The 15,186-nt window shown below is 38.9% G+C and overlaps 2 protein-coding genes across 2 annotated transcripts in view; one reads left to right on the top strand and one right to left on the bottom strand.

Annotated features, from left to right (window-relative positions):
• Positions 1-558: 558 nt before the first annotated feature.
• On the bottom strand, positions 559-10,884 carry dnaja3a (DnaJ heat shock protein family (Hsp40) member A3a). The gene is made up of 11 exons (XM_082181653.1): positions 10,644-10,884; positions 9,892-10,025; positions 9,576-9,659; positions 9,280-9,486; positions 6,643-6,795; positions 6,422-6,569; positions 6,272-6,336; positions 5,609-5,737; positions 5,392-5,507; positions 5,215-5,312; positions 559-1,127 (listed from the first exon to the last, which is right to left on the bottom strand). The coding sequence occupies exons 1-11, from the start codon at positions 10,846-10,848 to the stop codon at positions 1,105-1,107; spliced, it is 1,362 nt and encodes a 453-aa protein (XP_082037779.1). The 5' UTR covers positions 10,849-10,884; the 3' UTR covers positions 559-1,104.
• A 2,186-nt stretch (positions 10,885-13,070) lies between these two features.
• Positions 13,071-15,186, top strand: part of coro7 (coronin 7) — a 162,227-nt gene continuing 160,111 nt past the window's right edge. The window contains exon 1 of the mRNA XM_082180715.1: positions 13,071-13,229. Within this exon, the coding sequence (XP_082036841.1) occupies positions 13,170-13,229 (60 nt within the window). The 5' untranslated portion in view covers positions 13,071-13,169. The remainder of the gene's footprint in view (positions 13,230-15,186) is intronic.

Raw genomic sequence — 15,186 nt, forward strand, 5'->3', positions numbered from 1 at the left:
TTATGAAACAAAATCAACTGACAATAAGTCTGACTAACCAAAATAAGCCTGGCTTGTATTCTAATCTTGTTTTATGAGACAGCCCTCAGGTGATATTGGGTATTTACTGATCATAAATATGATCATTAAATACTGCATCACCGACACTGCAATACTATAGCGCTGTTGTAGCAATCATATATCTAGTTTCCTAACATCTACTAAACGATAGTAAGTTATATCAAATAAAAAATGAGACAATTTACTTGCTAAGTTTAAGACAATTTCTTCCCCAAGCTTTAAACTTTAAACCAATTACATTTCTGCCCCTGCCAACATAGTTGTGAAGTTAAAACCTTATTAAATTGAGTGTCCTTCACATATAAAGTAATTTTATTTTAAGACAATATATGTAATGTTTATTTTGTTCTATAGTAAAGTATTAACAACTAATATACTAATTTCAACAATACAATTAGGGCGGTTTTGAAGTAAAAATAAAATACTTTATGAATAATAATTAATGCATCAGAAAGCTACACTACTTTATAATACACTATTCAACAACATAAACAGTAATTTATATGTTACACAGATTTTATTACTTATTGCATATTTATCTCTACAATAACATTACATTGATTTTAATATGAACAGTGGTCTATGTACACTGCAAATGAAGCAGATGGATGTAACATTCAGTGACAAACAGCACAAACATGATCAATCTGAAACATTTATTGTTACTGAAGTAAAGGGTTCTCATCCGTTTGTGAATCACTTCATCTCAGCATATCAGAAAACAAAAGAACTGACTACGTAACACCTTGACGTAAAATTACAGACCAAAGACCATTTTGGCGCTAAGGCTGACATCACAATGTTTCAGGTAAGACGGGTGCATGTGCGTAAATCATATTCCTCTGGGATTTGGAGGAATTGTCTCTTAGAAGTCAATGTTAGATCCAGAGCTCTTCATTGCCACCATCATGTGTAGTTTCTGATGAGGGATCAAAATAAATTCAATGCTGCATGTGTCCGACAACAGAAGACTCGTCTCCTTCTCTTGTGTGTCCATCAGGTTTTACAGTGAACCTGAATCTCTACTAGCCAAGACCAAGTCTCTTAATTTCCAGTGGATCTTTTACCTGTAAAGACAAACAAATGGAAGAATGAATCTATGAGTTGCAAAAGATCAGAGGTTTTAAATTGTTCAAATGCCATGAACCTCCCAAAATGATAATCTTCACGTGAGAGACCTCATCCTAAAATTTAAAAGGCATGAATACAGTTTCTTGTATAAAGACCCCATTAATCCAGAGTCAAGAATTTGAATGTCTAAAATATTGTTTGGAAAATATTTAGTTTCTATTAAGTTACATTATAAAAAAAAAAAATGTCCAACTCATTATAGTGCTATTATGGGTGTAACGTTTCTCGGTAAAAAAAAGAATCGAACAGTACCGATGTCCACCCATGGTTCGGCACTCACTCGCACCGCGGTTCATCTCAAATCTGACGACGCATAGAAATCTATGATATGGTTTGTTGAAAATAAATAAAACAAAGACAGACAGAGTTAGGCTAGTGTATGTTTCTGTCGATGGATACACATTATGGCTTCCCTTAAACTTTGTTCAATTTGAGTGCCATATGCTATAATATGACCAGTCATTTTCGCCATCATCACTCAGGTGTTGATAGTGCGCGAGAGACCTGAACAGCACACACTGCTATCTGTGTTTAAACTAAACTCATTTAAGCCTTGGCAATTTAAACATTCAAGCGCAAGACAGGAAAGAAAACTCGCGCGCGTGCTGTGAGAAGATTTGTGCACTCATCCGACGCGCGCTAACAGAAAGTGCGTGTACAGAGCGCAAATACTGAGTTTTCTTTCAAGTCTTGTGCTTGAACGGACAAATTCCCACAAAAATTATGTCAACATGCCCGTCTTGGCGAGTATCCTAGCAGAAATAGTGGGTTATGTCTTAAGCGAATTTAAACAGTCAAGAACAAGAATGTATCAGTATTTTGGATCCATGCATGGTCTTAATATTCAACCTAATATTCCTGCTGTCTGCGTTTTTAATGTTAATCAAACAAGGAAATCACTAACTGCTCTTGAATGAATAGCTTTTGTAACTTTAATAATGATTCATCTTTATTTAATTTATAAAGTGAAAATTCTACGCAATGTTGTTTTACATTTAAATTACTTTATTCAATTTCTGTACCTAAAAACTACTGTTAGAATAGCTAAACCTAAATAACCGGAAGAGAACTGTTTATTTTATTTGCATCTTTGCCCTATTGTATTAATTTGTGGTGTTGCTTGTGGTTTGATTATTTGTTCTTATTTTCTTTATTTGACAGTAGTTCTTTTTTCCCTGTACATGGCACCAAACCGTACCGAAACCGTGACCCTAAAATTGAACAGTTAGTAATTTGAACTATTACACCCCTAGTTGTTATACTGCATTTATTTACCTATTTATTTTAATATAATATTCATTCTTTCTTTGTTAATTTACTTATTATGAGTAATATAGCTGTAAATGTGAGATATACAGTATGTAGTACAAATGAGAGAAGTCACAATTACAAATTTATTCCATATAAATCTGTGACAGGAGTCAACAAACTTGGAAGTGGAAAAAGAAAACAGTAATTTGACAAGCTTTCACCATTTTTCTAATATTTCTGATTGTTGAAAGTCAGCCAACGACAATGTTTTTGTTTTTTTTATCTAGCATTTATTTATTTTAATAATTTTGAATATTTATTTGAATTATTTTATGCTCTTTCTGTAAACCTTTCCACAGACGCTCTAGCCAGGGTTGCCAGGTCTGCAAAACAAAACTAGCCCAATGTCCAATCAAAAACAGTCCAAAACTAGCGCAAAAGCCAATCAAAAACAGTCCAAAACTAGCGCAAAAGCCAATCAAAAACATCCCAAAACTAGCGCAAAAGCCAATCAAAAACATCCCAAAACTAGCGCAAAGGCCAAACAAAAACATCCCAAAACTAGCGAAAAAGGCCAATCAAAAACATCCCAAAACTAGCCTAATGACTCTTCCAAATGAGAAAAAAAAATCTACTTTCGGCAGCCATTTAAAAGTATCCCAATTCTGTGAGCAAACCGTAGACTTGGCAACCCTGCCTCTAGCATTCCTTAGCGTTAGCTAGCATTCCTAGCCCAGTTTGAAAACCCCTGCAATAGATATTGAATGGAGTTAATAAGTCTTACAAATAACTTCAAAGCTGATTAAATAACATTAATCTAATTATTATTGTTCATTTAGTCATTTCACATATATTCACACATTGAGTGAGTTTCAGGTGTCCAAATGCTGTTTTGGAGGATTCACAGTCACAGACAGCCGCAAACCAGATACTGAACCACGGTAATAACATTTTATTTAGGGTTTTCCAATCCCTAAAATCATTCAAATGGTTTTCAGGGAGTCGTATCTTAAAACAAATCATCATACCTGCTTTGTGGCTGTCAGGAGGAGCTAAACATTTTCTTTAATTTGGAGAAAAAGCCCTCTTTCTGTTTGTGCCCTGTCCCAGTCTGAGTACTGCCCCCTCCTGGACAGAGACAGGCACTGGTTTTAACATGCCGCCCCAGATTCCACTGTAAACGTGACTGAACTAACAGCGCTTTTCCACTGTGTGATGCGACTCTGCTCGCTTTGCTTTTCCACTGCAGTTAGTACCGCTTCAAAGTGGGCGGGATTATAGACTGATCGTGGGTTTGGGTCTCGTGTTGTAAATTCAATGACTCTGGTATTGCCGATTCTCTCTGACCAATCAGTGATCTGCAGTGTTTACACATCACATTTTAGTATCGGTACGTCTCACTTGGAACCTCAACCGAGGTGCTACTATTTACAGGCATGAAAACAGGTCAGGGGTAAAAAAGGTGAGAAGGATGCGGGAGCAAAAAATCCAATCCAATCAACTTTATATATAACATATATATATATATATATATATATATATATATACACTGTATATAGTGCTTTTTAATGTTAAATTCATCAATCTGGTGAAAATTAAACAAAGAAAAATTATTTTAGTTACAGTGTCTGTCTACATTACTACTAGGCCTACATAATAATAGTTATAATATTAATCCCATGATAGTAATAGCCATATATTGTAAAACAAATGCACTGAAAAATAAAGGAAACTTTTATAATTAGTTTTGTACTAATTTCTATAGGCTACTGGAAAGAGTATATTTCTATACTTCACATTAAAGGTGTGATTGGGCCAGCCCAGTGTCAATCAAGAAAAGAACCAAATGGGCCGCTGATCTACGCGTTTCATGGGGTGTCAGAAAAAAAAAACTAACGCTGACTTTTTATTGACCAATGCATTACACACTAACCAAGCGCCGCCAATTAAGCAAAACAAAACGAATGGGCCGCCGATGTACAAGTTTTATGGGCCGTTAAGACAAAAAACGAAACAAAAAAGTATGAGATGTATCGGCCCAAAAAGCACGTCGGCCCACCGGGAATCTCCCGGTAGTCCCGATGGCCAGTAGCCTACATGCCTGGACGTCACACAAAACAAAATCCTACCTGTAGCCTTTCACCATCCACTTATTTAGCTGCTGTTGCATCAATTGACATGCCATCTCCTTTTCCCTCTTTCTTTTTCTATGTTTAGCCCCGACAGATTTTTTGCATTATCCATCTTTTTCGACGACAACTCACTACTCGTTCCTGCTCGCTCAGCGCTCACGGCGCCCGCGCGCGATATTATCCCGATATTATAAAAATAATGACATTGGCAACATCGCTGTCTGTATCTGACAGAACAGTTAACATTGTAAGCTAACTTACGTTACCTCAGGCTTGCTTTCCGACGTGCGGTTCTTTGTTCGGCAGTGTGTCATCAGACCGCATCAGACTCGCGGTGTTAAAGACTTTGAAAACAATTCTGCCCTACCCTGACTCGGATTGGCTGTCATGGTTTCGGCATTAGGAATGATGATTGGTTTAAAGCTGCTAAGTTTATGGTAACTATATATAGATATAGCGGGTAAATGCTGACCACGACCCCCCCCTCCCACCCCATAAATATTTTCTCATCGGATCTGCACAAATCACGTAGGTGACCCATTTTGGTTTTAAAACGGCGAATTTCGCCGAAAGGTGAGGAGTTTTCATGCCTGTATTTAATTGAGCCGTACCGAGCAGTGGAAAAGCGCAATAACACTACCTGTAGTGGTGCTGGTCACGCCATTGACGGTTCCCTCCACATCGGTCTCGTCCTCCGCGTAGCTCATCATAAGGCCTCGTTGTCGGTCTGTCAACATCCTGGACAGGAGACAAACGGATGGATCAGTCATTTTAATGTTCAACAGTGACATAAAACATCATATGTAAGAAGTCTTACTTGGGGATTTTGATCTTGACGTGGACGTAGTGGTCACCGTAACCGTAGCCGCTGACCCGCGGTATACCTTTTCCTGAGAGCCGGATCCTCTGGTCAGTCTGGATTCCAGCTGGGATCTACGAGAACATTCACTGAGTGAATGACTGTGTTTACATGCATAAGAACACCCGGATTCGTTTTAGAATATGGTCATGTTAACATCACCAAGATGTCCCACCGAGAGATTGACGGTCTCGTTCAGCCCTTGCGCTCTGACCGTTCCGCCCAATATGGCCTGAGCCACAGAGATTCTGACGTCAGAGTGGATGTCAGCGCCGTCTCTCCTGAAGATCGGACTCTTCTGGACCTGAGAACATTGACACAGATGATTAGCATAGAGTATACAAGCTGGATCTGGGATTACAGATCCTGCTAAATACAGTCTATTCAATGGAAACAGACACTTGACTATGAACCATTACTGAATACTTAAACTGGACTCTGTAATTTCAGTTATTTCAAAGCCTAAAACAGCAAATGAACCAAAACCCACAAAACTTAAACTGACTGCTTTTCACTGTTCACGCTGCAGAAACTGGGAATGATTTTAGTTATAGGAACACCTGTTGGGAGGACTAGCTCTTACTTTAGAGTAGGGTCTAATCTAGCACAATAGGAACTAGTAACATAAGTGTATGGTGATTGGCTGAATGCATGCCATAACAAAACACAGGCACCCACCAATTTTGCAACCAGGAAAACGTCCCTAAGAGGAAAATGTAATCCTCTGTGGAACTGCCCTGTTGGCTAGTTCCTATAACCACCTGGTGTGAAAGCCCTTCATGTAATCACTTGACGTGCTTATAGACTTCCTAAAACCTCAACGCCGTGATATACTCACTCTGAACGTAATGAAGATCTCTTTCTTCCCCACAGGCATTCGGACCGTCTGCCCATCTTCAATTCCTGAACAACACAGTGAGCAAAAGCTCAAAACTCAACTCCTCCATTTAACCTGTCTCACTTTCCCGAAGACGACTGGCTAACTCACCAGCAGGAACAGGCACCGTGACGGTTCTCCTCTGCTTGGTCTGTCCCGTTCCTCGACACGCCATACAGGGCGATGTGACGACCGAGCCCTTCCCGCCACAGCGCCGGCAGGTGGACCGCATCACGAAAGGCCCCGTGTTCACCGTCTCCTACAAGGACAAACGCTATGTTGAGTTATTGGACATGTTTAAATGACTGCACGTGCTCGAAGGCGTCACTTACCATGCCAGTCCCGTTGCAGTTCCCGCAGTGCTGGACTTTAGATCCGGGCTCATGGCCTCGGCCGTCACAGCGCTGACACGCGCCCTCGACGCTGACGGTAATCTCCTTATTCACTCCTTTGGCAGCCTGAGCGAACGTGAGCTCCATGACATACTGTTAACAAACAGAATAGAGTGTTTATGGATATATGAGAGCATCAACTGACAATCACAGAATCCAGGCATAACAATGGAATTTACTGTATAGCGCGGAACGTCACGGAATTTGGACAAATTTGGAATAACAAATCAAAATTAGGGCTGTACAATAAATCAAATTCAAATTGTGCTAAATCTGCAAAAAGGACTGCTATTGAAATCCGAAGTCTGCATGTTTTGTGTGTTTCTAAGTGGATGAACAGCAGTTTGGTTTACTACACATACACTAGTACGCTAATGGTGTTTTCAGCGCCTCACTATATGAACACATGAACTTCATCTCCAGAGCTACTCTAAGAGTTAACTAAATTTAATTGAAGAACCTTTTCATAGTTCCTAGAACCATTGGCGGAAGTACCCGAATTTGGGCGTGCTCGCACCGCAGGAACTAGGAACTCCTTTTGGAGGAACTAATTTAGCTCCTACTTCAGAGTAAGGTCTAAACCAGCACTATAGGAACTACCAGTGACTTAAGTGTACGCTGATTGGCCGAATGCACGTGAAACACCAGCACCCGCCATTAAAAAAAAGCTGTGTAAACTAGGGGTGGCACGGTACATGAAAAAACATCCGAACCGTTCGGTTCGCTTGTCTCGGTTCGGTGCGTGTGTGCGTCGCGCGGTTCGACGCATGCGCAATGTAGCCTTGTGCCCGTGCTACTGCTAATACAATGCTAAATCATAAATCAGACAAATGTAGAATAACATTACAATGTCCAGCAATCGATTTAAATAGTACACTGGGTTTACTTAGACATTTAATGAGATCAACTCCACTAGGCTATATGTTGTTTTTTTCACGTGAATAAATAGGCTACATAGATCGACTGTTCCACGTACCGGTATGTACTTTAATGGTCCAGTGGCAGAACTTGCCAAGCGTGTCAAAGGTTCTGAGTTCTAATCTGCACTCGTATATATTTTTCTTTTTCATCAAAACCGATTATGTTTATCAGCGGTTGTATATCAAGCAGGGACAGATTTGTATGAATTTTGTTTTGTGATTTCATCGGAACGAATAGAGTAGCCTAGAGTCTCCTCAACGGACTGAAGCGCGCGTCTGAGTGAAGAATGTGCGGCCGCTGCGGTGTGTGCGCGAGCTACGAGAACACTGTATCAGCGCCACTGATCGCAACGGCAACGAGCACTTTGATCACTTGAATAAAAAAAACACATTTCAGCGCTAGATTGCTTCTTATTTAACAAACGAACGAAACGAATACTTTGCTAGTTAACTGGAAATGTTTTATTTATTTGTATTGGTACATCCGTGCTGGGACATAATATCAACCCTGGCAAAAAGTGGTGACAAATAACTGTCCGACACAGCCCACGGGAAATGAGAAGCTGCGTTTTGCAAACACACCCCATTTATGAAATAAATTAATTAATAATTAGATAATTCAGCTATATATCATATGCTGAAGTAAATTTTTGGAGTGTTAAAGATTAAAAGAAAAAACAACAACAAGAACCGTACAGAACCGAAAACCGTGACCCTAAAACCGTGATACGAACCGAACCGTGGGTTTTGTGAACCGTGCCACCCCTAGTGTAAACACACATATTATAGCCTATACATTTACTCCACAAACTAACTCTACGAACATGGAAAACGGTGATAGATGGACCTCTAAAACTTTACTCTAAGGAGAAACTCCTATGCAACCTTGACAGGACCAAGCTAAACATGATTATGATTATGTATTTCTGCTCAGCTAGCGACACCGGATATCAACCGCACGGCAAACGCTAATACCTTTTCATTACTGTCTCCTTTCTATGTATAACAGTCTATCTAATAACGTATTAGACAGGACTGTTAAACAGATTGTAAACTAATGAACACGGAGATTGCGAGCACTGTGAGCTCAGGCTCTGGCGTACTCAGCACGTCAAAATAAAAGTCACACCAACAAGCGCAGCTTACGTCACTTCAGAGTTCCTACTGGCGGTAAGAATGCAACCAGACAATCAGTAAAAAATTCAAATAATAATCCAGTTATCTTGAAGAAATTATTATAAAAATATATTACTACTGCATTGTAAAATCTACTTATCAAAGTAATAACCATTTAAAAAAAAATTTATAATATATTTTCGTTATTATTTTAAAGAGAATTATAAGAGATTCTAATATTCAAGTTTTAATTTACACAGTAAAGTTCTGTTGTGCAGCACTTATTTGACAAGGAAAATAAATAGTAAAAAAAAAAGGCCAAAGAAAAGGCAAAATTATAGTTTTTCTTTGATTGCGTTTTTAAAGACTGACTAAATTGAGTTTTATGAACTCATTTAGACATGCTTTTTAATGACTAAAATGTAATTAAACCATTAAAAATAGAATCATAAAAATTTAAACCGAACAAAATAAAAGTCCAGCTTCCGTAACATCGGCCACACAGAAAATCGATATATCTACAGAGGAGACCATATCTGACCTCTTGTGGCTGATCGAAGATGGCATTGAAATCCCCGAAGCCTCGCGCTCCGGAAAACTCGCCAAAGATCTTGCGGAAAAGCTCCTCTGGGTCGACGCTGGCTCCTCCGCCCCAGTACTGCTGATGTCCCGCGCCGGCCTGACCCGCATCGAACCCGGCGGAGCCATACGTGTCGTACTGTTTCCTCTTCCCCTCGTCGCTGAGCACCTGAGGACAAAACATCAGCCCAACGGAAACACATTATTTCAGCTGGACTCAGATATCAGAACAAGCTTTGGTGGAGAGAAGCTTCAAACCTCGTAGGCTTCAGCCAGCTGCGCAAACTTCTCCTTAGCTTGAGGGTCGTCTTTGTTAGTGTCTGGATGATACTTCTTTGCCATCTGAATGGGGAAAGAATGAACCATGGTCAAAAGCCAGAAATTACACCAGGGTTAGTTGTCACACACTTTACTCCAGTGATTATTTAGTTAATTTACCACTGCTTTACCCCCCCAAAAAAGCAATTTACCATTTCCATTGTTACTTCCCAGGAAAAGAGATACCCGAATAGTTGTGACAACTAGATAACTGTCTATACAGAAGACAAACTCACACTATAGTCAGGTGTCTTACCTGGTAATAAGATTTCTTAATCTCCTTCTGTGTTGCAGAGCGTGGGACTCCTAAGATCTGGTAGAAGTCCTGTTTCCTTGCAGGAGAGCTGGTGTGGAACGACATCTTGCACATCAGATGAGAAGGACCCACGGCTGTGACACACAATACTATAATTACTTATGATTCCAATTATGAACAGCATATTTACTTTGGTTTTACTACTGTAACATGCAGCAACTACAGCATTTTTAAAAACAAATACCGACTTCAGGTCAGGTCCTTTTTTAGGAACCAAATGGAAACCGAGATCTATCATCTACCATTGTGAAACTGAGCAAAACACCACATCACAACATAACCATCATACTAAGGGGTATTTAGAAAATTCTTCGTAATAATAATGACGTATGTGTCTTTATTAGTCCAGCTGACAGTCACTGCTAAACTGCAACAAGGTCAGGGAAGTTTCTGGAAAATGAGCCAAACCAAGTCTATGATTTCTCATCAGATCCAAACTCTTATTCACACATTATCGATTAGGTAAGTTAGTTCTAGATCAATGATGTGATTATGTGCATGTATTGATCTGAGCTCCATGTTTGCTTTCTGACCTACATGTTGCAATTGAATGTATATATGGTTATACATCATCATGCCATCTAACATGTGAAGCTGAATCTATATCGATCAGCTCGGAGCTGATTTTTAAACGTCGTTTAAAACGAGTTAGTAGTTTGTATGCAGTTGGATGCTCAGGCCTTCTCTCTCACCTGTCATGCCTCTCAATGTCACCGCGCTCCCGGCTCCTCCAGCGACCCCGCGGCGCGTTGCCCAGATCTGCCGGCCCGACAGCGTCGAGACGTGCCTGTAGGCGCCATGTACCCTGGAGATAAAGGGTGAGCAGGCCCGTGTGTGGCTGCAGGACACGGCCACTGTGATCCAGCGTGCGGAGCTGCGAGCCGCTGAACACGCCATCTTTACCACTCACTGACACGAGAGCGACTGCGCATGTGCACTGCGAGCGGCACACGCATGCGCATTACTGCTAAGAGGGAGATTCTTGGTTAGCCTGGCCATTTCTTTTTGGACGCATGTGAACTGAAATAGAGTGGACGGGCTCGTGCATTTGCTGTCAATGAAACTGCTGTCAATGAAACTGAGGAAAAACTATGCATCTCAACATTAAACACAACGCATTATATAGTGAAATACGATTTAAAAGCCAAAATAAATAATATCTATCTATCTATCTATCTATCTATCTATCTATCTATCTATCTATCTATCTATCTATCTATCTATCTATCTATCTATCTATCTATCTATCTATCTATCTATCTATCTGTCTGTCTTCTGTCTATCTATCTATCTGTCTGTCTATCTATCTATCTATCTATCTATCTATCTATCTATATCTATTTTTAGAAATGTTTATTTATTTATTTATTTATTTACTTAACTTTACTTTCTTATGAAATATGTGAGTGAGCATGATTGAGAACATGTTACACAATAGTGCAAAGCATTTGCAATGAGACATTGCTTTTATGGTGTGCACAACTGACTAGATGACGAGGTTGAACAAGTAGTTTGAGAATTTCAGTTGTGATCTGAGAAATGTACCAAAGTGACCGAGAAAAACGGACAGGTTTTAATAACTCAATGGATAAGTTTGCATGTGATGGCTCACACAATGATATAATGTTTAGAAGTTGTGAAGAGTTTGACAGTTTGTGCATGTTTGACATGTATTAGGCCTATGCAAATTATAGATGATCGCATGTACGTGCCTAAGTGAACAAAATAGGTTTATTATTGTTCAGAGATCTGAATTAATTACAGTTTTTCTCAGTCGCTTTGGTGCATTTCTCACATCACTATTTACATTTGCACAACAGTTAATGCAGTTCTCAAAACAATTAGTACAAACTGCAAAACCTAGTTGATAACCTGCAAAAGCGTGTCACTTGCTCAAAATGGAGAGCTCATTCCTCAAAAGCAAGTCTTCATATCAATGAAAGTGTCAGTGTCATCAAGATGAAAAGTCCCACCATTGTTTATGAACAAGATAGTCAAATGGCTTTGTCATGTTTTCATTATGACAGTTTACTCTGTAAATGTTTTCCAATGCAAAAAAGTCAGATCTTGGTGACACTACCTGAAAATGCTCAAGACAGCACTATATACTGTTTGCACAACCATTTGAAAAATACAGTAAAGTTACACATTACTGTATTTAGTGAGGTAACTGAGTACAAGACACTGAATATGTATGTTTCACATTTTTACTGCATATGCTCTTTGCAATTCTAATTTGTTCACAGCATTGTGCAAAAGAAAAAATACACCCTTATTTACAACAAACATAAACTCCCTTTGGGTAGAGCTGTGCACAACTGGAAACAATATTGCAGTACATATTGGAACTGAACATTGGTTGCAACTAATGCTTCACACACCCCTTCTCATCAGTGAAAGCTGAGATTCACCTGAGAGAAATTGTTCAATTTAGGAGACATTTTCAGGAAAAAACTAGTTCAACATTTTTGTATGTAATGACTCAAGCAATGAAATGAGGACTATTAGTTTTATATGGAATGACTATTCAGCATTCACAAGTATAGTTAATTTTGACTGACATGACATAAGCAAATGATACTGTTATAAAACAGCAGAGAGTTGTATGAAAGCAATTGATGCATGTTGAAAAGCATTTGCAATTTGTTGGAAGGAATGAGAAACTGCTACTATGATGTGCACAAATGACTAAATGTTGTGGAGGTTGAACTAACTGTTGTGCAAATGTAAATAGTGATGTGAGAAATGCACCAAAGCGACTGAGAAAACCTGTATTAAAAAAAATTGAGAATTGAGCCAAAGCAACTGAGAAAAATATATTTTTTTTCAAACAGGGTAAAAATACATTTTTGTCAATTTTCGATTTATTTTAGAGGAGGATAGGGTACATGAACATTAGCCCTAACTGTTTTTTATTTTTATTTTTGCATAAATATCCTAACTATAGGCTATAGCTATTGGAGACCATTCTGCATTTTTGTAATTGAACCCTCCATTAAAAGCACCGACTGCGTTTTTATTTCGCAGACATGACACAATACTGCGTGATTTACTGAACGACCCGTCGTGCGAGTTTATGATTTGTAAATCAGCGTTTGAGCGACGCGTATCGCGCGCGCCAGCTCTGCGTCACAGAAACGCACTCATTCAAACGCACAGGATCAGGATCACAACAGCGAGACACCCGGAAGGTTCAAACGCGCGACCAGCAGCTCAGAATGAATCGCTTTAAGACGTCCAAATATAAGAACACCACTCCGAAAATCCCCAAGAAAGATGTGAGTACAGCCTCCCTGCGCTGGACAGCGCGTGATATCATTGAGCGTCTTGTGATTTGGGTTTCGAGCAGCAGAAGGAGTGGTGCCGATGCACTGATGGTGTCTTAACTTCCTCTGTCCTCAACTGAAGCTTCATGCACTTTAATATGCAGAATCTTAAGGCATTGCTTGAATGTGTGATGATGATTCTGTCATTTCATGCTGAATGTGTTATGAAGATGCATTGAATACAGTTCGTTGAGATTGATTGAACTTGATACCGTTTCATTCTGATCTTAGTGGAAGTGTATTCGTATTTTACAAAATGCCATAAATGCGTGTAGTGCATTCAAAGATGCGTAGAGTCAATTCACATGACACTTAGCTGTCATTAAGAAATGTAGGTGAATAACAACTGCAAAAAGTTAAAGATATAAAATGTTGTGCATTCAAAGATTTAGATTTACTGTGATAACCAAGGACTAAAGCCTTCAAGATGAAGTCATTGAATCAATTAATAATTACTTTAAAAAAAGTAAAATATTCTGATTGATTTTGAGATAATTAATGACAACTATGAAAACCCTATACGTTTTTACCCCCCAAAAAATCCCCAAACCAGGCCCCCAAAATCTTGTCGTGTATAACAGCAAAAACGCATTAAAAAAAGTTCAGTTTTTAGTGGAAAACGGTGTCGTGAATGAACGGATATGCTTCAAACCTTGATTTCCAATAGCTTTTTTTTTTGTTTTGTTTTTTTACAATAATGGAATGTTTTTTAATGGAACATTGCAAAACAAATTGGTGCATTTCACTTATTGATTTATTGAATTATGTATTGATTTATTGTTTCAAAATAAGGGTACATTTACACGGCAATGATGTATTTAAAGCGGAAACGTTTTTACTTCGTGTTTTTCACGTACAGACGACAACATTGTCAAGACATACGCACGTTGCCGTTTTCACAAATACATGTTTTTGTAGTTTACTTGGAGACAATAATAGTATCATTTTCAGAAACTTCCACTTTGAATCCCGTTTTCAGGCCCCCAAAACACCCTTGTGGTGTAAATGAACGGCCAAAACGCATAAAAAGTTTTGAGTTGAATAAATTATTTGGCACGTTGGTTTGTTACCTTGGCACTTGCTCGCCTGATCACATCGTTTTTTGTTGAAACAACTACAACTTGTGATGCTGTAGAATGATTTTTCTTCATTCTAGACCGTCTTTCCAGCAACAAAAAGGAGCTCCTATTTCTTGTCGTCATATGTGCTGTTGTGAAAGGGGTGGTTGATTATGATTTTACTTTTTTAACTTTAGTTAGTGTGTAATGTTGCTGTTTGAGCATAAACATCACTAAGCCTAACATTTACATAATCCCCGCCCCCCGGGAACATGATTTATAGATTATCATGACAGAATATGCTAATCATTGACTAGAAGATAACTACACATAAGCTTCATAAATTAGCCAACTAACCATTCAGAAATGTTGTCTACATGTTGTCACTTCTTCTTGAGTCTCCTCTCCATCATTGTCTGACTCCGGTTTGAACATAAAAGGCTAAACGTTTTAGAATTTTTTTAGTGCATGTCTGTGTGAGGGAAGCTCATTTGCATTTAAAGAGACACACACAAAACCGGTGTGTTTTTGCTCACCCTCAAAAAGTGAAAATTTGAACATGCTATATAAAAATATCTGTGGGGTATTTTGAGCTAAAACTTCACACTCTGGGGACATCAGAGACTTATTTTACATCTTGTGGAAAGGCCATTATACCACCACCGCTTTAAATAACAGCCCCTTCAGTGTGAATTCTTCACATTCCTGAGCTGTATATGATCACGCGTTTGTGTGTTCGTGTGTGCGTACGACACATGTAGAAGTGATGTGTGAATGTCATTATACTAGTTAACAATATATCTAATCAAGTGCCATTTTGCCACTGTTGTGATCTCACATCTGTTGTTTAC

Source organism: Leuciscus leuciscus, assembly GCF_965113295.1.
Source record: "Leuciscus leuciscus genome assembly, chromosome: 1".
Taxonomy (NCBI): Eukaryota; Metazoa; Chordata; class Actinopteri; order Cypriniformes; family Leuciscidae; genus Leuciscus; species Leuciscus leuciscus.

Bases quoted from the DNA above. Each gene is read 5' to 3' on its own strand.
- dnaja3a (XM_082181653.1), bottom strand. From the start codon at position 10,848: ATGGCGTGTTCAGCGGCTCGCAGCTCCGCACGCTGGATCACAGTGGCC. The intron at 10,026-10,643 runs GTGAGAGAGAAG...TGTGTGTCACAG, and splicing joins GACATTGAGAGGCATGACAG to CCGTGGGTCCTTCTCATCTG. The intron at 6,570-6,642 runs GTAAGTGACGCC...TTGTCCTTGTAG, and splicing joins ACTGCAACGGGACTGGCATG to GAGACGGTGAACACGGGGCC.